Here is a 24137-nt window from a genome sequence, read left to right as displayed (position 1 = left end):
GGTGGGTGGTACCTGTTGCCTATCTAAGCAGGTGGGAAAGTGGTTACGAATCCGATAGCATCGCTGGTACCCTACCAGATCTGATGTGATGAGGGGAAGAGAGACATTCGGACATCTACGAGGCACGGCGATGCAATGTTCGCTTTCGAGGCGCACGAGTGAGTTGCGAGTAGGATTCCGTTCGTCTTACCCAACAGCAATATTTGTACGCATCGATGTCGATATCTTTTAAGATCCGCAACCGAGCTGGAAGCCTCCCAACTGATGGATTCCCAGCAGCTATTCAAACAAACAACGGCTTGAAATGAATGGGATTTGGGTGATTGCGTAGCTGCGGTCACTGATGACGGAACCAACAAGAGCTTTGGGCGAGAGAGCTGAGGTTGCAGATGCCCCAAGCTCCTCCTAGCACTTCTCCTCGGACCAATCACAATCTCCATGATTTTAACCCCCATGTAAGTAACTTCAGTTTGCCATGTGAGAGAACTCGCACACGGTGTGGGGGGGAGCACTTCCACGGCAGCTGCCGCGATACTTATCCCTGCCTATCGTGTTCGAAACACCATCACCACTGTGTGGCATTTGAGCCGGATGCCCTGATAAGCGGCCCCTCCTCGCTAGCACCAGGTCCTCCCGAGAGATGCGGAGGATAGGAAGTCGTCGTTACAAGTGGAGCGGTGTCGGAGTCGGCCGATGACTCGGTGTAGATCAAATACGACGGTTGGGTACGACGGAGAAGGACCACGATTGTTGTTGCTGTTACGTACTTTGAGCATTATCGTGGCTGGCTATCGCTCTTGTCTGTTGCTGTGGTGATATAAAACAGAAACTACCGTCTGCTCTTGGTTATCCCGTGGACGCTCGTTCCCTTCCCATTCTTTCGCTCTGTAACACTGAGGACTGAAGACTCACTCATCTACATCCACATTTCACTCACCATGACCGACATCGAATACAAGCTCGAGGCTGTTCCGGCCACCCGGATTGCCGCCGATGATATCGACAAGACTTTCCGTTCCAGCACCATCGGTCCGTAGCATCCGTCTCACCAAACACCACAACACTTTCAACTAACGCAAGTCGAGACGGGATATAGATCTTATCTCGGGTGCTCTCGGTGGCAAGGTTCTCGGTTTCTCGGACGAATGGTTCGCCGAAGCGGCCAACCTCCTCACCCCTACGGCCCCTATCCGCCAGCCCGGAAAGATGGTTTACACCGGTGCTTGGTACGACGGATGGGAGACGAGGAGACACAACCCCGCCGAGTTCGATTGGGTTGTGATTCGTCTGGGCGTCGCCTCAGGCACCGTCGAGGGTGTCGAGATTGACACGGCTTTCTTCAACGGCAACCATGCCCCCGCCATCTCGGTCGAGGGTTGCTTCAGCCAGAACGACGATGAGGTTCTCTCATGGAAGGGCGAGCGTGGTGGATGGGAGACTATTCTTGGCATCCAGGAGTGCGGCCCTTCGCAAAGATTCGGCTGGAAGCTCGAGAACCCTACCAAGAAGCAATACACCCATGTGCGACTAAACATGTACCCCGACGGCGGCATTGCCAGATTCCGTCTGTTTGGACACGCCGTACCAGTTTTCCCCAACGATACAGAGGCCATTTTCGACTTGGCGGCTGCTCAAAATGGCGGAGTTGCCATCTCCTGCAGCGACCAGCACTTCGGCACCAAGGACAACCTTATCCTTCCGGGCCGCGGTAAGGACATGGGTGATGGTTGGGAGACAGCGCGCTCGCGTACCAAGGGCCATGTCGACTGGGCCATCATCAGACTCGGCGCGCCCGGCTACATCCAGAACTTCATCGTCGACACAGCTCACTTCCGTGGCAACTACCCCCAGCAGGTCAAGCTGCAAGCGATCGAGTGGAAGGGCGAGGGTGAGCCGGGAGCGGACGCTGAGGGCTGGACAGAGGTTGTTGAGCCCATCAAGTGCGGCCCTGATCAAGAACACCCTGTCGAGAGCTTGGTGAAGGACAAGCCATTCACCCACGTCAAGCTCATCATTGTGCCTGATGGCGGAGTGAAGAGACTGCGGGTGTTTGCGAAGAGGGCTGTTTAAGGACTACATATTTACTTGTGGACGAAGTTATGTACGGTGATAGTAGCATTTATGGAGGCCAGGAACAGCGATCCACATAAAAAGGGGGGTGCTTATTTAGTACGATGGGCGAGTACAGTCATTTAACCAACGAAGAAATCTCACAGATCTTAGATTATCTGCGCTTGAATAACAAGCTCTAATTCCCAATCAGCTTTCTTCTCGCAGAATGAGATTAGAAGGACTCACGGCTGCGCACGAGACGGGGTTGTTGCGAAGCTTAAATTTGAGTTGAGCAGCCAGTGCGCCAAGCAACGTTCGTTAGCTCCTCGCTAGGCTCAGGGTTCTTATTTCCCCACAAACCACCGGTTGAGATACCCTCACCGACGTTTAAATTTGGGTGACCCCAGATCTTAAGACGCATCGTTCAGAAATCGTACAGCCATGCGTCGGTTTGATTGCTCATGAAGCTTTCGATCACATTGCTGTCAAGCTGTCATTCCGCGCTGTGGAACATGATATAAACTGGCGGTTGTCTTAAAAGTCGAGGCATCGAAGGTCACTATAAAAGCACAGACCACCTCAATCGATAACAGCTGCAGCAACGTCAGTGGGGGAGCACCGATACGTCCACCGTCTCTCCGCGCCGTTGACCACCAACGAAAGTGCAGTACGGTAGCTCGGTAGGTAGACAAGCCTGGGTGCCCTGCTTCCGTGGCGCAACTCCTACCGCTTGAACTGAACCCCTAACAGCAATTACCTGGTCGAGATTTACCTCTATGCCACTTCTTTTCTTCAGGAGGAACAAAAGCAACGTCACCTTCTTTGCAGTCCAACCTGCTCTCAACTTCTACACCGAGTCCTGACCTGCCCTGAACCGTCATCCTCGACCGCAGTGCGCTTCGGTTCCTCGATACCGACCGACATCTTGGATAACCGAATGCCCGTCCTACGCTGACGTTATAGCCTTGCTCGAACATACAACCCGCCGCTCTTGTTCACCTGCGCTCAGACCCGACACCGCTCGCCGCATGCTACGCTCGACCCGTACCAATGGATAACGGGGGCTTCGATGGCGGCTTTGGTGCCGGCAGCGGAGACGATGGAGGTTTTGGAAGCGACGGGGGAGGATTTGAACAACCGCAGAAGAAGCAGCAGTTGCCCGCCGATCTACCGCGCACCCTCGATGACAGGAGACATGCTCCTACCGAACACTTGGTAACAGAGACGGAGATGTATGACGGATGGCAAGGTCGGTTGCCCCTTGTCTGTCTTATGAGACCCTGGCTTGGTGGCGCATCGTCCCATCATTCCTCGCTTCATGTCTCGGACTGGCCAGACCTGTTACTGACTCTCCGTCTCATCAGGACAATCACAGTTCTTGACAACACCCATACCGGCCAAGCCTCTGAGCTTCAGCAACCTTCACCTCAACGACCCCCAGTTCGACGAGGACATCACCAAGGGCGGGACCGACAGCGAGACTAGACTGATGGAAATGCTGGCTGCGCAGGCCGCACATTCGGCCAGCGCAATATTCGAGGATCAGAACCAGATCGCCAACGACGACAAGATGCCGCAGGACGAAAAGAAGGATGTTCTCCAAAGAGCCTTCGTCATGGCTGCAAGCAATGGCAACGTCGAGTCCGTCCGCAAAATCCTAGACGGCCCAGCTAGACAATACGTGGATCTCAATGCGCCAGATGAAGAGGGAACACCCGCCTTGATCTACGCAAGCTGTTTTGTAAGTTGGCGGTGTTGCCAAATCAGACCGAATACATGGGGTTGTTTTACTAACAGAACTATGGAACAGGGACACGAGGCCGTAGTACAAGTCCTTATTGACGCCGGAGCTGATGTCGACAAGCAAGACCGCAATCAATGGAGTGCGCTTATGTGGGCTATGACCAATCGACACAAGGGCATTGCAAAGTTACTACTCGACAACGGCGCTTCTCCTGAGAAAAAGACCTCTACAGGACGAACTGCATTCGACTTTGTTGCCCCGGACAGCGACATGTCTTTCTATCTCCACGACAGCGGATATGGCATTGGCACGGCCGGTGCCGACGACTTCTACAACCCAGGCTTTTCTCAAGACAAGTTCGAGGAAGAGTTGGCCGAGAACGAGATGCGCAGGAGAATGATGATGGAGAGTGCTCGTGATCTGGAAGTTGATCTAGGGAACGTGGGCATGGACGACCAACCCGAGGTTCGCACTCCTTTCTACCATGGAATCCAAACCCACTCTCACACCATGTGTTTCGCTGACCATTGGCTAGCCTGTTGACGAATTTGAGGAAGAGCAGCAAGAGTTCGACTGGGCGAGGTGTCTCCACGACCAAATGTTTGTCTTCCAGGAGAGCGAGCTAGACAGCATCCTAGACATTGTCATTACCAACATGACCCCACAACGATCACCATCACAAAAGCCTGTGCCCGCGAACATGATCTTCCTGGGGGCTCGGTATGCGCATTACCATGCTAGCCGTGAACTATTGGCAAAGCTACTTATCACCGCCATGGACAAGATCAACAACGTCGTGGAAAGATACCAGTGGGATATGACGATCTTAGCCTTTTGGGCATCCAACGCGACGCTGCTGCTACATTACCTCAAGAAGGATGCCGGCTTGGTAGAAGCCACTACCGAGTTCCAGGCGCAGCTTTCAGAGTTGATCAACGAGATATTCATCCTGATTGTCCGGGATGCCGAGAGACGTCTTGACAAGGTGCTGGATGCCGGCATGCTGGATCACGAAACAATTCCCGGCTTCGAAAACATCGCGTTCCATGGCGAGTGGACGATCTTCAAGCGCAAGAAGGAGGTGAAGGAACCGCCCATGGAGAAGCGCTTCAGGCCACCGTCCCCCAAGCAGAGGGCGAAGCCGTCTCCACGGAACGTAACATCGCTACTCTCCTCTACACTATTTGTCCTGGACCTGTATGACGTCCACTCGGTCATCACGGCGCAGGTCATCTCACAACTAATATACTGGCTCGGCGCCGAGCTCTTCAACCGCATAATGTCCAGTCGCAAGTACCTGGCGCGGACCAAAGCCATGCAGATCCGCATGAACATCTCGGCTCTCGAGGACTGGGCCCGTACCAACAACCGGCAGCCTGAGCACTACGAGGGTGGCGAGATGAAGTCGAGCGGCGAGACCACAATGGAAGCAGCGCGCCGCCACCTCGCCCCCGTCATTCAGCTTCTCCAATGGCTTCAGGTCCTTTCGTCGCTGGGCGCCGACGACCTCGAGGCCCTCGTCGGGACCCTCCAGCAGCTCAAGGCGCTGAGCCCCCAGCAACTGATCCACGCCGCGACGCACTACCGCTCCGAGGTTGGCGAAAAGGGCCTAACCAAAAGCGCCATGAAGTACCTGACGGCCCTGCAGGCCATGCGCAAGGAGCGCAAGCGCGAGTCTCAGATGTCGCAGTTGTCAGTCACATCTTCCATCAAGGATCGGGGCGGCGACGGCAGCGTCAGCACGCCCGTGACACCCATCAGCAGGTCCATCATCGGCAGTCCCTGGGCGTCCACCCCAGGCGGCGCCACGTCGTCTTCCGAGGGTCCCGGAGGCGGTGACGGGGAAGGCGACGAGGACGACGAGGACGCGCCGGCCAACTTGCTCCTCGATCCGGCCTTCATGCTGCCCTTCACCCTGCCCAGCATGACGGACATGCTGGTCAGCTACGGGGCCGGGTTCGGCGGAGTGAACAGGGAGAGAGAACGAAAGTACATACCGACCATCCCGCCCGAGTTTTTGGATAAGTTTGAGGCGGCGAACAGTGGAGGGAGAAAAGGACCGCCGCTGTTTGGGGAGAAGGATTGGGAGAATGAGGAGGTTTAGATTAAGGTACAAGCGGCACGACACGGCACACGTGTTGGGTGTGTTCGGGTAGGGTAGGGTAGCAGCAAACTAGAAATGAAGTTTTAATAAGAATATTTTTTTTGAATGCAGAATGCTGGCTTGGTTTGGCTTGTCTTGGTTGGGCTGGTTAGTACACATAGATAAGGTAGAGATGCCTAACTGCTTGGCTGGGAGGTGGAGGCTTGGGGGCAGAGAGAGGCTGAGAGGTAACGGAATTGCCTTCATAGCAAGCGAGACGCAAGAAGAAATAACCATTGTATTTATGGTAATAGAAGACATGGATAATTGACCCGCACCTCGACACGTCACTCACTCTCTTCGTTGCGTATTCGGTGCATATTAATCACTCTGTTCAACGTAGCGTCTCGAGACTCGAATACCTTGTGAATATTTTTGATACGTGCATGGTCAATTTAATCCGTTGCACGTGATGGCAAGCATTCATAGTAATGTGTCCAACTGCCTGCCTGTTTCTTTTCCATTTTCTTACCTAGTTACTTTTTCTCTCAAACCAACCCAGCGCTTGCAAGGTATCTCATAGAGAGGGACGTCCCGGTGTCCGTTGGGCTGCAAGCTGTTAAATGTTATGCAAGGGACAGGAGGATGTTGGTTGGTTCATGGATAGCACGACGAACGGAAAGCTTTCTATGTAAAATGAGGGGAGGGGAGGCAATATGGACCGGGAGTGGTTTACTTCACGATGCCGATCCGATACCCTCACAACCCCAAGTTTCCGTTACTTGATCAGACCCTGATAGCTTGACTGCCTGATGGCTTGAGACAACTGCCTTGGAAGTCTGAAACGTGATACTGCCGGTAGCCGACGGAAGTCGGTCGGGAACTGGTGCCCTGGTGTTTCTTTCTTGGCCAGAGGCAGAGCCGAAGATGTTTTTGGTAGACAATGTAGACATTAGGGCGACGTTGTGAGACGAAGCTTGCGATAGTTAGCCGTTTGTCCAACCCCACAGATTCTTGCAAGCCGAGAGGCGCGCCCGAGTTGCGGGGTATAGGCAGGCAACTTGATATGATACCATCTCGGATGTTGGCTGATGGATGAAACTTGAACCATTGGCGGATTACCGCCTCTAGACCGCCAGTCTAACGGCTGAGTACATTAGTCCTGATACAGAGATGAAGAAGTTGGGAAGCCAAAGTGGCATCGGGACTCAAGTGGCACAGAGCATCCTTACATAGGTGTATGGGATGTGTGATGTGTTGTTGCACATGTGTGTTGGCGTTGGTTGCTGGGTAAGTGGGAGGTTTCCTTTGGATCGGCGAGGACGGTACTCGGTGGATGTAATTTGCAACGTGAAGCGGAGGGACCATATAAGCTCACAAGCGCGCAGTTCTCCCCTCCGGCTTTCTCTGACTTGTTCATAGGTGCCTTTTTGTTCCCCATAGCACGGCGCGACGCCGAACCCAGCTTTGATCCGGGTTTATAGGCGACATGTGTTGGACTAGCTCGGCTCGTGGTGTGCTTTGAGATGTTGATCGTCCAAAGTGTCTCAGTCGTCACTGCTCTAGCGACACTCGCCCTGATCATTTGTGATTAGAGGGTAGTATTCTCGCCGGCCCGCGCCCGCAGTCCCTCATTACCTGCAGGCACATGTCCATCCCGTTGGATAGCGTAGTGTACAAGTTGGGGCCATGGCGTTGTGGGCGTTGTGGGCGTCTGTCTTTCTCAACTTCATGTACCGAGCAAACAATCGCCCCAACCACAAAGGGCTGCCAACAGGAGCTGGCAAAAAGTGGCGGCGGCATTTAACCCCACAACCGCGAGGACCGCCATCATGGCTGCATCTTGGGAAATTGTGGAGGTGGAATACTTTCGCGAGTACCAAGGAAAGGGAGCAAAATGGTGCTTGAGGCTTTCGGATCGCTGGTCGCGCATTGGCTGGATCAGACAAAACCGTTGGTACAACTTTTAGACTGTAAGCCAAGTACTTCCTTCTACTTGAGCTGGAGGGGGACATGTGAGTCCGGCGAGAAATCGCAGGAAGGATTCGAGATGGAAAAGGGAGGAAAGCTTTACTCCCCTTTAGCAATATCTCACTGTCCCTCCTTCCTGCCCTCTACTGGGATGGCTCTTAAAGAAGATGATATTCCCCATTCATTCACCTTGAACTTACCCTCCGCTCGTCATACCCTCCGGTTTCATGGACTGCAAGTCAGCAATCTCATCCGAGGATTATCGTTAGTCTTGTTATATCCACATCACCTCGGGCTCGGACTCTGCATCATCATAGCCTGACTTTTACGTGACGCCTTCCCGAATTTATACAGATCTTCCACGCCGCCTCCTTGATGTTCTTCTGTTTACTGCTGTCAGCGACCTTACTCTTGGTTTCTGCCTCTTCTGTGCAGGAACTCTGGGCCTCGACTACTCAACGTCAGACACACAAGTGCCACAGACCGCAGCACGGTGACACCATACCCGGACCATCATTACTGCCCACTCCCACCATTCCCACCATAGCCACCGCTATAGCCATCAGCTGCCACGCTCTGAGGGCGTCCCTAGGGCGGGAAAGAGCAGCAAACAAGCGGCCAAGCCGGTATCCAACTCGGCATGATTAACCCTATTCTCGTATACCCCGACTCTCCCATCGCTCCTCGCTCGTCGCGTGCCTCACACATGGCACCCCTGAGGACGGCAAGTGTGCGCCACAGACCAAGTGTGAGGTTGAGAACTCGGCGACTGTCCTCGTTTAGAGACGACCACCCCGATCTAGTTGGCATCCGTTATGAACAGACAAAACAGGCAGAACCGCCCATTCCGCTCCCTCCACCAGCTCATCGTTGCGTCTCGATTCGTCCGCGTTCCTCGGCCACTCCCATCGTTGTTGTCCGCCCAGCAATCCCTCCACCGCCGGAAGACCATCCGCTCTTCCGACTAGAGCCTCATCTCCGCCCCCGCCCGCAGACCGTCAGCATCGTTAGCGACGTCGAGTCGAAGAGAGATTCGTGTGCGCCGACCTCATCGTCTATCACGCTGCAGGGCGACAGCGACAGCGACAGCGACAGTGAGCCGGAAATAGAAACGCCAGGGATCGCCGACAAGCTGTGCATTCCTTCAGCAACCTCGAGGGCGTTGGCGCCAGCCCCGATACCGTCACCACCACGGTCATCGAAGAGAGTGTCAAAAAGAATCAGCCTCAGCGCATCGATAGTTGGCAAGACATTCAGCATCCGGGCCACTGTCGGGTCGAAGACGATGATGGAGACAAGGAAGATCAGGATGCGCAAAAAGACCCTTGGGTCCCTTGGGTCCCTTGGATCGGATATATTTGGTGGAGAGGACGACAGGGACAAGGTTGCATTTCCCGAAGCGGATGGATCCTCCAGGGAGTCCAGGGCCTCATTTAGCACGTTGACTCCCGGCAGTACCCCTTACGCTAGAAGGTCTGCCAGTGCGTCTACCGCAGACAAAGCCGCTATGCGGGGCTCGCTTGGTTCATCCAAATCACCCAAGGGCCGGGGGCTGCGAACTCCCCCACGCCTGCAGCACGGTACTAGCGTTGGCTCATCAACCGGCAGCTCCTTGGCCGTCACCGTCGGCGCTAGCAGGCCGGGCAAGGGGCTAGAGGGGCCTCGGGGGCTTCTGGGGCCAGACAGACAGCCCTCCCAGGCTCTCATTGCTTCCACTGATTCTTCTAGTTCCCGTCTTGGAGCTGACAACGTCAACGGCCCCTTCAGTCCAATTAACACGCTCATCTCCCAGGACCGTCTTGCAGTCGACTTTGGCAACCTATCCTTTTCCAACCGCGGCAGTATCATGTTTGGGGGACAGGCTCCGGTCGACAACAGCACGCAACGAGACGACGAGCTGGCAGAGGCAGCACAGGCAGTTACTCCTACCGGCACGGCGCATGCAGCAGCACCAACAACACCACCACCAGCAGTACCTCTAGCACCAGCAGCAGACAACTTGGACCACGAGACGGAGAAGGAAACCTCAAGGGAGAAAGAGACGGCCAGCTCCATATCATCGCGCCTCAGTGACGCCTCTGGACTGACACGCCCGTCCATCACCCTCAATGAGGACCTGGCGTCGCCCTCCGCCCCGCTGCCCAGTATCCGCGTTATGCCCATGGACGTAGAGAGGGAATCACAAAAGGTGAGATCGCTCTATGAATCTGGCGATGGTGGTCGCTTCAATTGGCAAGATGGCGGGCGGCGCGTCTCGTTCGCTGGCGATCTTCCGCCTCTACCCTCAGAGGAAGACCCATCAGATGTTGTGTACGGCTTTCCTTTTGAACCAAGACACAGACCTCACCATGCGCTGGCCACATTGCTAACTCGTACCTCTTCTCGACCATCTAGAGACCCTCCTCAATTAGATGTTCCGAGCTCGAGCGACTGGGCCGCGAGCCCCATTGCGCCATTACCGCCTACAGCACCCTGGGTCAGTTCTTCGTCGTTACGGGATGATGCTGCCAGCTATCACCGGCCTGGTGCTAGGAGATGGGGCGAGCACGAACGCGCCGGCGGGCTAGAAGATTGGGAGAATCTGGATGGAGTTGAAGTTGACCGCTATGGCTTCATCAAGGAGAGGCCAGCAAGGCCAGAAACCAGCTTCAGGCCAGAAACGAGTAGGACAGTCAGGCCAGGATCAAGGTCAAGACACTCATCACCTAGGAGAAGAAACGTGTTGACGAAACGGCCCGGTTCGGCTTATTCCTCGTCTCCCCTTGGTAAAGGCCTTGTTGGACGCCCGCCGAGCAGAAAGGTGTCCGCGCGATCCCTACAGACCTTCACCTCGGAATATTCAAACGTATCACGAAGATCTACGCGATCGTCTTTTCGGTCCATCACCAATCACTTACCACCCAACCGGGACCGGCGGTGGATGGACGAGGCTGGGGATATGCTGGCGTTTCCGGCGGGTGGTCTGACCGATATCCTGGAATACGCGGCTAGGATGACGGGCAAGAAAAGTACCGAAGCCCTGAAGAAGAAAGAGTTGGAACGGTCCGAAAAGTGGAGGAAAATGGCAAAGGTCATTCAGAGGTTCCCATTGGAAGACGGCGGTGAGGGCGAAGCCGGCGGCGAAGGTCAAGGCCAAGGTCAAGGCATGAACTTTGAATTCGACACGAAAAACCCGAAGCTTATCGAGCGCACTTGGAAAGGAATTCCAGACTGCTGGCGCTCCGCGGCTTGGTTCTCCTTCCTCGCAACAAGTGCAAAGAATGCCAATAGTCCCGAAACTGATGAGGTGCTGATCACAGCATTTAAGAGGTTGCAGGACATCAGCTCACCCGACGACGTCCAGATTGATCTCGACGTTCCCAGGACGGTCAATGGTCACATCATGTTTCGAAAGCGATATCGTGGAGGCCAGCGTCTACTCTTCCGCATTCTACATGCCATCTCGTTATATTTCCCCGATACAGGCTATGTCCAAGGAATGGCTCCTCTAGCAGCCACCTTGCTGTGCTACTATGACGAGGAGAGGTGTTTTATCATGATGGTTCGCCTTTGGAGGTATCGTGGGCTTTCGAGGCTGTATTCGCCAAATTTCGAAGGGCTTCTTTCCACCTTGGACGACTTTGAGAAACATTGGCTTGCGGGAAAGGACGTTGCTTCCAAACTTGTAAGTTTCTAGCTCCAGAAGGATTGCGGTTTTTGCGCTGTGCTAACGGATTATTGTCTTGTAGACTGAACTAGCCATTGATCCAACGGCGTATGGGACAAGGTGGTATCTTACATTATTCAACCTGTCAATACCATTCGCTGCTCAGCTCCGTGTTTGGGATATTTTTATGCTCCTGGGAGAGTGCCCGCCTGAAGGGGAATTGGGCCCTCAAGTTTCCGGAAGAGACTCCGGAGAGGTTAGACCACAGTTACAACACGCCGACACCCAGCAAACATCTAAAACTACTAAGGAGAAACGCTTCCTGGCCAAGTTGAGCGAGCGTAGGAGTAAACGACATCTAAACCAAACAGCTGCAGAAGTGCCGCAAGGTCTTGATATCCTCCACGCTACAAGTGCTGCGCTGATTCACGCCATGAGGGACGTGTTGCTGGATGCGGATTTCGAGAACGCAATGAAAACACTTACATCATGGATACCGGTCAAGGATGAGGACCTACTAATGAAGGTGGCAAGGACAGAGTGGAGGGCACATCAGAAAAAAAGGGACAGATGAGCGGACGGACGGATGAGATGAGTCGGCCGGCTTGATGTCCTTCACATACGAACGAGTTTGGGTTCTGAGTTTTGGATCGGGTACGGGTGATGTTTGTTTTGGGCAAAGTTGTTGATAAGGTGACGGGCTGGACGGATATGCAGAGTAAACAGGAGAGGGGGGTTCTATGCGCAGTCTCTCTGTCACCTTCACTCATTTGCCTTTTGCTCTCTGCGTTGTTTTTCTTCTTTTCCTCTGGCGCTGCTGTTATACCCTTAGCTCAGCTTCGATGTTGCTCTCTTTGCGCTTCCGAGTAGATACCCTTCGTTGTTCGTCTTTTCGGCTACTTTCTCTTTTTTTGGATACTGGGTTTCGTCTTTCCGGTTTTGGTTGAAACCGACCGCAAGTATACTTGGACTCATTTCTAATCCGGCCCGAGTTCATTGTTCCAGCTTATTCTGGACCAAGAACTATATGGGACTTTCGTTCTATATTCTCTATCACCATACGTTTTTTCTAATATCTGTTCCCTCACTGCTGCTGCTGCTGGTGGTCTCAGATATTGGTTCCCAATGCCATTGCATGTTTTGATTTTCGATGCGTTGTCTTTTTGCCCTAGACGATCCTTTCTCGATTCTTATTTCGAGAATCTGAGGACGAGAAGGACTCCAAGACGATACAACAAGGACTATTTTCTTCTCGGTCCGGCCGCCGTGAGTACGTATCGGGCTTACCCACCTAGTCTTCTGCGATGCCCACTAGTAAATTTAGCAGGTGCTACACTGTGTTTTATGTGCGTTCCATGAAACCAACAGCACATCGTTGTACGATTTGTCCCTTGAGTCCTACTTGGGGGCCAAACCATCTTCAAGGTGGGGGCCAATTTCTATCGCAGATCTCCTTGACGGCGAGTATCTAGGGCCTCGTAAAGCCCGCGCCGTTGTGGCACATGATCTGTCGGGCTTTTCCAGACGAACGGAAGTCACCAAATTGAAATAACATAACACAGATGCCACACCGAGTGGCTCCCGCCTGATGAGCCTCTAGATCTATGTACATACAACTCTCCTTATATTCACACGAACTCCTCGATGGCCTCATCAACTTGCCAACAACATACTGACTGTAGCGTCAATAGTACCCAATGCATAGGGTCGAATCACCCAATATAATACAACGCCGCTCCCTTGCAAACAGGGACGGTTTCCTCATATACTATTTCCGTTCGCCAGATTAGAACATTCAACGGTTGCCATCATGATGACATCGACTGCGCAGGTACGCGTGGCGTGGTCTGGGCCAAGATCGAGAAGAGAGGTGCCAACAAGGGATGAGTATACGGCATAGCTAATCAATATTCTTATTCGAAACATTGGGGACTGGTTCCACGGAAATCTTCTTTCAGTTGTTGACTTCCGCTGGAGTAAACCAGGGGCTTGGGAAGCTAAGCAACCGTTAAGAGTTCAAGTCACCTAGTGCTTGAGACAAGATATCCAACCGGCCTTTTTCATGAACACTTCTTACTTGATGCTGAATTACAGTTGCCAGTGAAGACAACATCGTCCAAGTTTCGAAGATGGCAGCGATATCCGTCACAGTCATCCGTCACGACACTCATTTCCACCCCAACCATTCTACCAAACCAGCTCATAGATGCTGGAAATGGCATCCCTTCATCACTCACCACCACCATCGCGCCTTCGCTCCATTACATCCACCAGAACCAAAACCGCCATCATCACCCTCTGTTATGGAAACGCTCCTCCTCCTCATCATCATCCTCCTCATCATCCCCCTCCTCTTCCGAGGGCGACGACACTGACGGCTGGAAATACACCCTCCGCCTGTACGCCTGCGGCTACCGCTCCGCTAACTACGAAGACGCCATCTGACTACCTCCAGGCTAAATATGCGTCTTGGGCCTGCGAGACGGGTTGTACGGGTTTTGCAAAGATCCCGGGGATAACAACGGCAGGAAGTTGGATTTGAAGAGGGCGGGACTGTGGCGGGTGGAGGGAAGGGTGCGTGGATGGTTTTGGGTGTAAGCCCCAGGGTAAGGGGGATGCTGGGGGGTGTGGTGCTGTGGGGGATAGAGAGAAGAGGTTTGAAGGGGTTGGGACTTGGTTAGTGCCTTCCCCTTTTTTTTTTATCTATTGCCAATGAGGGTTGTGTTGTTGGGCGGGATTTTGAGGTAAAGAAACGGGGAAAGGAAAGAACGACACTGCTTTGGAAGGAAGCAGCTACCCATTTGCCTACTCACGGTACCTACGGCGTCATGAGAAGGCACCACCGGACTTTACCTTTCATTACCAAAAAAATAACATCAGAAGTACAGCACAGGAAGCAAACCCCAACTGTGTAATCTCCGAGCTCCGCTTCAGCACCTCGGCCGATGCTCAAGTTTACCGCCGCTTCGGCTGCAACGCTTACCCGACCACCATCGATTATCTTGTCACTCCGCATATTGTTCCTCCGCTTGCGACTGCTACTGCCACCGGTGGCGTCGAAGGAGGAGGAGGAGGAGGAGTAGGAGAGACTGGAAGTGGAAACCCTTCATCTGGGCAACGTCCAGAGAATAGTAGAATAGGCAGCATTACGGGGGGGTTATTGGTGGGATAGCCTTGATTTTGTTGACGGTTTTGTGGCGAGGTGTATGGATGCTAGGAACACAAGAAAAAAGAAGAAAGGGGGAACGGGAGGGAAGCGAGGGGTTGAGGCTGAAGCCGGAGAAGGGGGTAGTGAAAAGACACAGGATCAAGGAGATGAAAAAGGTAGATGAATGGAGGGAATGGGTTGGTTACTGCCACCTCTTGTCTCTTTTACCACCGACACTCAGGAATCACAAGCCCTTCTCCCATCACAACCACCACCAGGGACACTCGGAAAAATCACAACAGCAAAACCCATGTCACCAACGACCGGGAACAGGCTGGGGCCGAATTTCTTCATCTACATTCTTCTCATCCTTCCATTCTTCTCACCTATCTTCACCGCCAGCTACAGAAACGGCAACGGCAGGAACAAGAACTAGGCTCATGCCCTTTAGTTTATAGGCAAAACGAAAACCTTCTCCTCCCCACCGCCACCGCGCCGAGTTACCAGAGGAGTGTTTTAGTCCGGCCGCTATTTCAGGCCACGAGAATCTGACACGGACAGGAGGACGACGACTAGGGAGCCAACAGGGAGAGGCTGGTTTGTGTGAGTTACCTGCTGAGGTATCTGAGGTATCTGAAGAGGTCTCAGGAAGAAAGGAGACAGGGGAAAGAAGAAGTCACCTAAACCATGACTGTGCCAATGGCGTTGTGCGGCTGGAAGTGGATGACATCTTCGGTTTTAAAGAGGAAAAGGGGAGGAAAGAGGCACTAGCAGGGAAGGAGCCGCCTTATACATCTAATGGCGATGAAAAATGATCAAGATGAATACGATAGTAGGAAAACCAGCTCCCCATGCCCGAGCCGGGAAAGTGGGCGGTTGGGAAAGCTGGAGGCAGTAGAACAGAACATGCACTCGGAGGGCAAATAGGTATGTGTGATGGTCAATGGTTTGAGGAGTTCGTGGGAGATACCCTTACAGATCAATTCAGCTACTTTGCTTCTTGTGAGTCTTTAGCGATGTACATACAAATAATATGTCACGCACTACATACGTAGACACTCCGATGATTCCACAGGAGTTCATCAGCTTCCAAAGTAGCCTAGTATACTGGAAATACGTTTGACTTGATATATTCGTGTACGATCTATAGAACGTTCTCAACAAAAGCATTCCTTACGCAAACGAGCCATTCATGTTGTTTGACGTCCAAACCTTTGCGGTTGTTTACCTTCGTATCCAATCTACTTCAGTTCACCTCTACTTTAACTTCACATCTCCTGTACATGCCATCCCGTAACTACCCTTCCTCTCTAACTTCCCTTGACTCACTTAGCCGCCGTCAACACCCCAAGTTACGGCGCATAACCGATCCAGCAACCTTCCAACCTGCAGGTTATCTATCACTACAGCTTGAGCGAGCGGCTCGAGCAAGAAGGTTAGAAACATGGTGTTCAGGACTAAGACGGAACGGGATAATGGAAACGAAGACGAACAGAACTGGGCAGTCTCTTCCAAAAAAGGGAGTATCGAGCGAGAGTGACTCCTGCTTTCATCCAGACGAGAGTATCGCTTGCTCTTGGACCTCCTCTCGCTTACTGTATAAGGAGTTCGTGTTCATCTACCTGTAGATATATATAGATAACTGTGACGATATTATCTGGGTTTTTGCCGACCGGTTTGAATGTCTGATCGAGGAGAGCACAGATACGGACCGGTTGTTGTAGTAACCGTAAGTTGAACCTTTATTCTCGGCTGCTTTTCTATCTGTGTCTTTAGGGGTAGGGGGCCACCAACTTGGGTGATTCTCGTTTGTCTAGGTAGTAAAGGTCATATTTCTGATGCTGTTTTGCTGTGATATATTGACGCAAGATGGAAGACAACGAGCGTATCCACTCATGCTAGACTCACTGACGAAGAAACAGCTTTGTCTGACACGATTATCTCATTCTTACACTTTCCCCTTTTGTCGAGCAGATGTGAACAACAACGGATTGACCATACAACAACGGTACATGCGTCTTAATAAGACAGATATTGCACCCAAACTGCACTCTTGAAAGCGGGAGACAGGGAACAAGGGCCGGCGGCAAAGTGAGCAACAAGTGACTGACCCATTTCTGTATTTTCTCTTCCATTCGCGAAGAGAGAAGGGAAAACAACCTGTGTCTTGTACGCGTACGTCGAAGATCACGACCACCTTAAGGTAAACGTGCCGCCCCGTTCCCGCTGTCGCGCGCGGGAGCGCGGGTATTTCGACGAGACAGACGAGAAAGCAATACCCTATCAGTCCCGCAGTAGTTAAGGAAGAGGACTTCGCCTCCGCGGCTCCGCGGCATGCACACAGTCCAAGTCAAGCGTTACTCAAGAGTTTGTTTATCCGGGTAAATGCCCCCCATTGCTCAACAGAGCTCAGCTGGATAAATGTGCACTTTCTTCATTTGGACGAAATATCAAGCGAGCCCCAAGGCAAGGCAACCTCGAAAGTACTAGCGAGGTATGTATATACACCGGCGCTGGATGGCGAGAGACCAGTGTACTGTTTTGTTGGTCTGACCGGACCTGGACTTGAGAGCTGCTTCTTCCTGTCGATGAGTCTCAACCCGACTTTCAACTGGATCTTGATATGAACTCTTTGCGCATTTTTACCCGCTCATAGTGTACTGAAACGCCTGAAATATCTCTATGAATTCGCTACAATCAGCGAAACCGGCCGTGATAATGACGACCGCCGTCAGACTCTTCCCTGGTACCGAGAAGAGAGAGCGGTCGGACTCACTTCCATGTTAATCAAAACAGATGACCGGGCCGATATTTGAGACATCTTCCATAACTAGGTAACTCCCGTGTTCTTCTACTGTTGTTGAGTGAGGCTCTTGACCACAGACGCAGTGAGCAACGCTTGACAGTGGCAACAGAGGGAAGGCGGGAAGCGGACGGCGGTTGAAATGGGCCTGACACTTTGTAAGTCTTTCCAATGTGGGTCGCTACGCACACATGCCTCTCATCCAGATTGCGTTGCGTGATGTCCCTAACCTGGAATAACAACCCTCTAGACAGGTAATTCCTCTGTGCGAGACTGGGTAGAACCGAGACACGTTTTGAGTGTTCTTTTCAGTCCACTCTGGTGTTTGGTTCAGACCTTGCGAGTGGATCACTGCATCACTTCATCACTTCATCACAGTCACGTTCACCCTGCCACTGTAGGTATCGAAGAACGTGAAATGTGATAGCCTAAGGTTCGAGACCAGACCCGGCTGTCCTTCATTAGTAAAGAAACATTGCTCCGGGATCCGGATCCGTTTCAGTAGTCCCGGGCTCGGTACCAAACAAAAGAGGGGACAGTTCCCTTCTAGAATAGGCAAGGAGCCATCCGTGTAAGACTTGCCGCTTGTCGTCTTCAGCCGCTTGCCAGGTCCAGTTTTGTCTTGGTCCGCCGCGGGTCCGCGGGTCCACAGATCAGATAGTATCACAGATCACAACATCCCCGGCCCGAGGGGAGAGGGCAACACCACGAGGCGTCACGGTAACTCAACAGGTTTTGTACTAGGTAGAGTAGGTAGGGTTCAAGAATGGCAAATTTGGGTTCGCTGTGACAGAGTTTGCCAGAGGCTAAGGTTGAAAGTCGTTGTTGTTGCGAACGCCGGACCTAGGGGAGCCTGGATGATGAGGATGAGAAGTGTACTACTGCATGTATGCTGAGATTGCGCGCTTGTGTGCTGCACTCAGTCACTGTTAGTGTCAGTGTCGTCCCAAGTCTACAAAGTCTGGTACGTAGGCATGTGCCTCAAAGGAGCAGTAGAGGTAAGATGGAAGGTGGTACTGATCCATTGAAATGGTGTGTTTCAAGTCGATGTGATGGTGGGAACGGCGAAGGAAAAGAACAAAGGGGGAAAGAAAGACGGGAACCGCGCAACAAATGCGGATGTCGAGAAAAGCGGGTCCTTGAGAACATCCAGACGGGTGGGGCCAGCCGTTCGTTCGTTCGTTCGATGAATTCTTTACACCCCCCCTTTCTGACCACTCACCACCAACCCTGACAATCCTGAATCTCAATTGCTCTTCTCCAAAAACTCTCCAAACTCGATTCCGCTCTGGGCCGCGGTCTTCGATTGCGCCAAACCATTTTGGGCTTCGTGCCAAAGCTCCAAGCTGCTGAGCGACAGGGATCTCGACTCGCTAGGTGCAGCCCTATATTAAGCAACGTCATCCAAGGACCACTGCACTGCAGTGCACCCTTCCTTTCGTCCACTGTCACTGTCACTGACACTCTGTCACGAACTGTCAGTTCTCCATGTCTGTCACCGTACCCGACCCGGACTTGCCCCGACGCGGCGACGACTAGGTACCATAACCATGCTTCCACTCATACCGCCCGGTCCTAACTTCTTACTCGCTTTCGGGCTTTGAGACGAATCACTAAAAGCCCGGACCGGGTGCGGATATGTAGGACGGAAGAACTTCCACTTTACCTACAAGGCCTGTTTCGGAGTAGAGGTAACCTTAAGGGGGGTACGGTGATTCTTCCCGATTGATCTTTCGTCTGCCTTACCTAGGGTTGTCTCTCGTCTGGCAGACACCTTGCCCATACAACACCGTGACTGAACCGAACCAAAAGCGAATAAGAAAGCGCGCCAGGGACTCTGGCGCATATGCGTACGAGTTAGTAGAAGTTTGGGTGTCTTTCGGTGTCTCGGTGTGTGTGAATGTAAGCTTCCCGAGTTTTGGTCATGTTGAAGCTCTCTTTCCTTGTGCCATCCAGTGTGACGCTCCTGCAGCTAACGTGCAGCGAATAAGAAATTGCCCGACATCCACTTTGAGAAGCTCAAGGGCACCAAGACTCTTTGAGCTTTTCAGCTCTTCCGAGGAGCCCTGGGGAAGGTACACTGTACGGTTCCCCGCCTCTTGAAACTTTTTTGGCGTGCCTGCAATCATAATAGATTCTGGTTGAGGTACTTGGTTCTTACCTATCTCGTAGCAAGACGCCGACAAATGCGTCGATGCTTGAGTAAGGTTGCCTCCTTCTTCTTTTCCTTCGCCTTGGCTTGCCTAACCCAAAGTTGGTCGGCGATGATTGATATGCAAGTGTCAAGGGCTCGCGCGCGTATGCGTGAGGTGGTGTGTGCCTGTTAATGGCATGGAACATGGAATCGGGTTTTACCTTTTTCTGAGACTCTTCCCAACTAGGAAATAGCCGTTGAGAGATCGGCGAAGACATCGATAATTACCACACCCCAACAATGGAACCCAGGAACCTGCTAGCGTTGACGTTTTGTTCGAGAATCTGATATCCCAGACCTGGAGAGACCTGGTTTAGGAAATGCTTGCGACTTCGAGATGTGCAAGTCCAGTCGGAGAAAGAGAAAAAGGAAGAAAGTTAGCGTTATGTCATGCAGTTTGACATCTATGGGGAAACGCGGCATCCTAGGGGTTATACAACCTGTTGTATAGACATACCGAGAAGTGTCAATCCGTAGTCCTGTTCCTTGCGTTTTGGAGCATCACGGCATGGACTTTTTAGTTCCCGTTCAGCTGTCCGTCCGTGTCGTGTGTTCCCCCGGCCCCGTCCCGTTCCCTACCAAACCCGCCAACTGGTACCACCGCCGTGACCGATTAGGGAAGGACGGGAAGGCAATTCCACTTCCACCATCTTACGAGTTATCCTGGTATGTAAACTCATTAATGAAATTCATCAGTCCCAGAGTCCCCATCCCCATCCGCACGTGCAAAATAAAGGGCCTGTAAGCCACAAGCAACGTGTAGTCGGTTTCAGAACTTCGGAGCTATCCCCTATTCTTCCCCCCAATGCTTCCTTTGTTCGGTCTCGGTACTCCATCTCGACGGGAATTGCAGGACCGTCCAGTGTGGAGAGGAACATGGTTGTGGTGTGCCTTGGTTGCAGCGGACCCCCCTGTTTAGTGAGCCTTGTAACACGATACCCTGGCATTTCTGGGCGGGCGCCAGAAGCAAAGATGATCAGATCCTAGCTCCAAGCCGAACCCAGCACCCAGATTGTTGTCTCCAATATGTATCTCGGTCCAGCGAATCTTCTTCTCCTCCCACTACCCTGGTACCAATCTCCCCAATGATACCACCCTCGAGTTCGCTTGTGTGTGCTTCTCTTCCCTTTCCCAAATCGGCCTGCATAACACCAACTTCCAACTTTTTTCGTGTGCCTTGTAGAATACTTCCTAAATCCTAACATCTGGCCCCAAACACACGAGTGCGGCGATGCCATGATATCACAAGCGAAATCAAGGTGTCAGCGAACTAGCACCACCATGGCAATTTGTCCCTCGGTCCCTCCCGTTTCTTTCGCGCTTTTGCCGTTTGAGTTCTTGATCGGTAGGTAATCATCATCATTTTATGTACGTATGTTTTTGATGCTCTTGGCCGACGATAACAGTCTGGCCTCTTTATTCCACTCCCACTTGCGCGCACCTAAGGGCACAAGCATACCAAAGGAGGAGCCGTAAGCTCTAAATCCTCCGTGCCAGTCCCGTCCATTCATATCCCCCTTTCTTCTCCCTGCCAGAGTCCATTTTGTTTTTGTAGCGCATGAAGAAACGAAAACCCGAGAAAAATGCCAGATAACATAGTATACATCGAAGGGAACGTGGAAGGGAAATGATAAACACAAATCCAAAAAGTAATACAAGTTCGGAAGGTGCATCCGAAAAGAAGGAGAAAACCCACCCAGAGCGGGACAAGAGGGGGAAGCTTCGAAACTCAGCTCATCCTCTGCCCTCGGGTTATAGATCGAATTGAACAAAAACCAGCGTTGACGCCCTAACCAAAAATGCTGTGAGAAAACGAGTTTGTCAAACAGAAGCGAAAGTTGTGATGCGAGGCCGTCGGAGTCCAGGCCACAGGGGGCATAGCAGCCTTTTCCTGATCAAGGCACGGTTTGATCCCAATCCTAGCTTGTCCGTTCCATGGGGTCCGGATATCGCAAGGGTACACGTCCGCCAAGACGCCCTGCTCGATGACTGGTCGTTGTTGGGACAGCCCTTCATTGTCACCGCAGTACCTTGAGCCCGGGATTTGGAGGCTGAAACACGGAAGAAATTAAGGTTCAGTCGTTATCTCTGTCTCGCGTGGCCGATGATCCACCAACTGCACCACCGCGCACTTTCTCCTCGGAGGATCGGCCTCTTTCTGAGAACTGCCCGGGCCGAGGTGATTGTGGATGATCCGACAACAGTGACGAAACCGAGTGCGCGCTACGTGTCACTGTCGGAGCTGTCTGTTGGGCCTGCGAGGACTGCGTATGCCCCTGTCCGTGTTGGTGTTGATGGTGCTGTGAATGCTGTTGGTGTTGATGCTGCGCAGCCAAAGACTCGCCGCTGTCTTTGGGTGCATCCTGTGGTGATGGCACATAACCGTCTCCACGCCCTCGAACAGCTCCACGGTATGACCCTATGTCACTCCGCTGGCGAGAATGACCTCTCTTACGCCCAGCCGGCGGGTTCGACAACGGAGCACCACTATGTGAAAAAGTCGGGGACCGAAACCGCTGTGAGCTGCTTGGTGGCGGTGCTGCCGTCTGCGGGCCCGTAGCTTTCCTCTTCCTCGGCGACTCTCCTACTGTGTGGACGCACTGGTTAGTCCGCCAGTCTTTCGAGAGCGAGACTTGGACTGGGACAAACCTGAAGGTGTTGCAGGCTGGTCAGCCCCGCCCCGTCCTCCTGCCTGACTCGTCGGTGGTGTCCAGTGATGGAAAAGTATCGAGGGTGATTGTTGAGGCTCCTGTTGCTGCTGGGATTGGGCAATCGCCGGATGAGCGGCTGCGGAACCTCCATGGCCCCCAGAAATGTTGGTGTTGAGGTTTGGAAGATTGGCCATTCCTCCATGGAGGCGGCCTGCCATAGGCCCAGGAACACTTTGCCCTCTCGGACGAGTCTGTGGAGAGCCCGGATAGCCAGACATGTACCCGCCTCCATGACCCTGGGCAGAGCCTGGAGTTGAGGGAACCCCTCCCGAGCCCGGATAGTACGCGTAGCTGTGGGGTTGAGATTCTCGCCTTTGATGTTGGGGTGAGATAGGCCCCGGCGGTAACAAAGCCTGTGGATGGGACTGGTGAGACTGCGAGTAGATGTACTGCTGTGCCCAGTCCAGGGCGGCCTGCGGAAGGGCTCCCCCACTCATCCCCGCGAAGACCACTGGTACCATGGCCGGTGGAACTCCACCTTGAAGTGACTCTCTCAAGATGTTGAACTCCGTTTTGCGTTGCTCCAGGCGGAAGCTTTCCTGCCGTGTTTTCTCCTCTTCCTGCTTCCGCTTCTCTTCCTCAGCCTTGGCCATGAGCCACACTCGCATCGACTCCTCGTTCCCATGTTGCCACGACGGCGGTGCTGGAATCTGTCCCAAGGACTGACCTTGCGAAGGTGCAGGTGGCGGGTGAGCGTGTCCTAACAAGCTGGGGACGGGTGGCGGAGGTTGTTGGACGAGTCCCGGACCAGGAGGCGGCGGAACTGGGTTCATGGCCGCCGGCAGGGGCAAGCCACGGTGAGGCGCAGACATGGATTGACTGGATTGGTTGCCGCTGTGTGTGATGGCCGGAAAGGTCCTGTGACCAAACTCTTGGGATATCAAGGGGGGAGAAGGCCGTGATGTGCTCGGTGGTGTTGGTAAATCATGGACCGACCTGTAGCCGTACTGAGCTGATTTGTTGATGGTAAGCATCCTCATATAAGTTGAAGGAGGGTGAGGGTGAGGACAGTGGATGGAAAAAGTAAACGCAGTGGAGGAGGAAAGATGTTGATATTGCGTGGAGTGGAAGCTCCAGTGCAACGAGATCCGAGCTGGTAAAGGGGCAGCCTAGTTCATACAAACAGGAAGATGACGAGATGAGAAAGCAGGGTGAGGAAAACAGGGGAGGGATAGAAAGAAGTGGAAATAACCTTTGGAGTGGAATAAGAAGCTGGATGGGGCGGCCAGCCCAGTGTTCTAGTAGTACTAGTGACGAAGGGCTCTTTCGGCGAGGGGTGTGTAGTGATGAGACGTTGAAGTGGCAGCCAACCCTCATCTGGCCATTGGATAGCGCCTAAAAAATATAGTCGTGCTCAGGGAGAAGAAAATGGGTAGGATCGACTGCAAGCCGTGCAGGTAAAAGACGAAGTGTAGACAACATTCAAGGCGGAGAAGCTAGTAGGACTCGTAATAGTGACCTGAGAGTGGCGGGGGTCTCCTAGTTCCGGTCTCTTCACTGCCCCGTCTGGAGACTGGATCCGATTTTCTTTTGCTCTTTAGCCCTCAGTGGATAACAGCGCCTGTTCGGCAACGGTATTCCAACTCTCGAAGCTATGGACACAGACAGGGGCGCCTCTAACGGGAGCAGATGCCGGACGAGATGGACGCTCGGGTGTTGGGAATCCTCGAGTTGGGTTGAGATGAGCGGAGCTAGAGGTAGTTACAGGGACAGCCGAGGGTCTGGAAGAAGCAACTTGAAGCGACAAATTACGGTTTGGGAAAGCAGCCGCGCACAAAACAAGAA

The 24137-nt window shown here is 52.9% G+C and overlaps 4 protein-coding genes across 4 annotated transcripts; 3 read left to right on the top strand and 1 right to left on the bottom strand.

The window, feature by feature from the left end:
• Window positions 1-389: 389 nt before the first annotated feature.
• Window positions 390-2070, top strand: B0H65DRAFT_508910 (Allantoicase domain-containing protein; the record flags this gene model as incomplete). Its single annotated transcript, XM_062828268.1, has 2 exons — window positions 390-455; window positions 1081-2070. 2 exons carry the CDS (start codon window positions 390-392, stop codon window positions 2068-2070), a joined length of 1056 nt encoding a protein of 351 aa, XP_062681761.1.
• A 1209-nt stretch (window positions 2071-3279) lies between these two features.
• B0H65DRAFT_465659 (uncharacterized protein) lies at window positions 3280-6229 on the top strand. The gene is made up of 3 exons (XM_062826821.1): window positions 3280-3793; window positions 3863-4261; window positions 4332-6229. The coding sequence occupies exons 1-3, from the start codon at window positions 3542-3544 to the stop codon at window positions 5898-5900; spliced, it is 2220 nt and encodes a 739-aa protein (XP_062681760.1). The 5' UTR covers window positions 3280-3541; the 3' UTR covers window positions 5901-6229.
• A 2102-nt stretch (window positions 6230-8331) lies between these two features.
• B0H65DRAFT_196372 (uncharacterized protein) lies at window positions 8332-12153 on the top strand. The gene is made up of 3 exons (XM_062821724.1): window positions 8332-10160; window positions 10245-11514; window positions 11579-12153. The coding sequence occupies exons 1-3, from the start codon at window positions 8491-8493 to the stop codon at window positions 12068-12070; spliced, it is 3432 nt and encodes a 1143-aa protein (XP_062681759.1). The 5' UTR covers window positions 8332-8490; the 3' UTR covers window positions 12071-12153.
• Window positions 12154-21515: 9362 nt separating this feature from the next.
• On the bottom strand, window positions 21516-23639 carry B0H65DRAFT_196301 (uncharacterized protein). The gene is made up of 2 exons (XM_062821723.1): window positions 22291-23639; window positions 21516-22225 (listed from the first exon to the last, which is right to left on the bottom strand). The coding sequence occupies exons 1-2, from the start codon at window positions 23330-23332 to the stop codon at window positions 21717-21719; spliced, it is 1551 nt and encodes a 516-aa protein (XP_062681758.1). The 5' UTR covers window positions 23333-23639; the 3' UTR covers window positions 21516-21716.
• Between the last annotated feature and the right edge of the window lie 498 nt (window positions 23640-24137).

The sequence above is a fragment of the Neurospora tetraspora genome (genome assembly GCF_033439725.1).
Source record: "Neurospora tetraspora strain CBS 560.94 chromosome Unknown B0H65scaffold_4, whole genome shotgun sequence".
In the NCBI taxonomy this organism is placed as follows: domain Eukaryota; kingdom Fungi; phylum Ascomycota; class Sordariomycetes; order Sordariales; family Sordariaceae; genus Neurospora; species Neurospora tetraspora.
The sequence above is the reverse complement of the archived record's forward strand: the minus strand, read 5'-3'. Positions and strand labels throughout refer to the sequence as shown.

Bases quoted from the DNA above. Each gene is read 5' to 3' on its own strand.
- B0H65DRAFT_465659 (XM_062826821.1), top strand. From the start codon at position 3,542: ATGGAAATGCTGGCTGCGCAGGCCGCACATTCGGCCAGCGCAATATTC. The intron at 3,794-3,862 runs GTAAGTTGGCGG...ACTATGGAACAG, and splicing joins TGATCTACGCAAGCTGTTTT to GGACACGAGGCCGTAGTACA. The intron at 4,262-4,331 runs GTTCGCACTCCT...ACCATTGGCTAG, and splicing joins GCATGGACGACCAACCCGAG to CCTGTTGACGAATTTGAGGA.
- B0H65DRAFT_196372 (XM_062821724.1), top strand. From the start codon at position 8,491: ATGATTAACCCTATTCTCGTATACCCCGACTCTCCCATCGCTCCTCGC. The intron at 10,161-10,244 runs GTACGGCTTTCC...TCGACCATCTAG, and splicing joins GAAGACCCATCAGATGTTGT to AGACCCTCCTCAATTAGATG. The intron at 11,515-11,578 runs GTAAGTTTCTAG...ATTGTCTTGTAG, and splicing joins AGGACGTTGCTTCCAAACTT to ACTGAACTAGCCATTGATCC.
- B0H65DRAFT_196301 (XM_062821723.1), bottom strand. From the start codon at position 23,332: ATGAGGATGCTTACCATCAACAAATCAGCTCAGTACGGCTACAGGTCG. The intron at 22,226-22,290 runs GTTTGTCCCAGT...TCCACACAGTAG, and splicing joins CCAGCCTGCAACACCTTCAG to GAGAGTCGCCGAGGAAGAGG.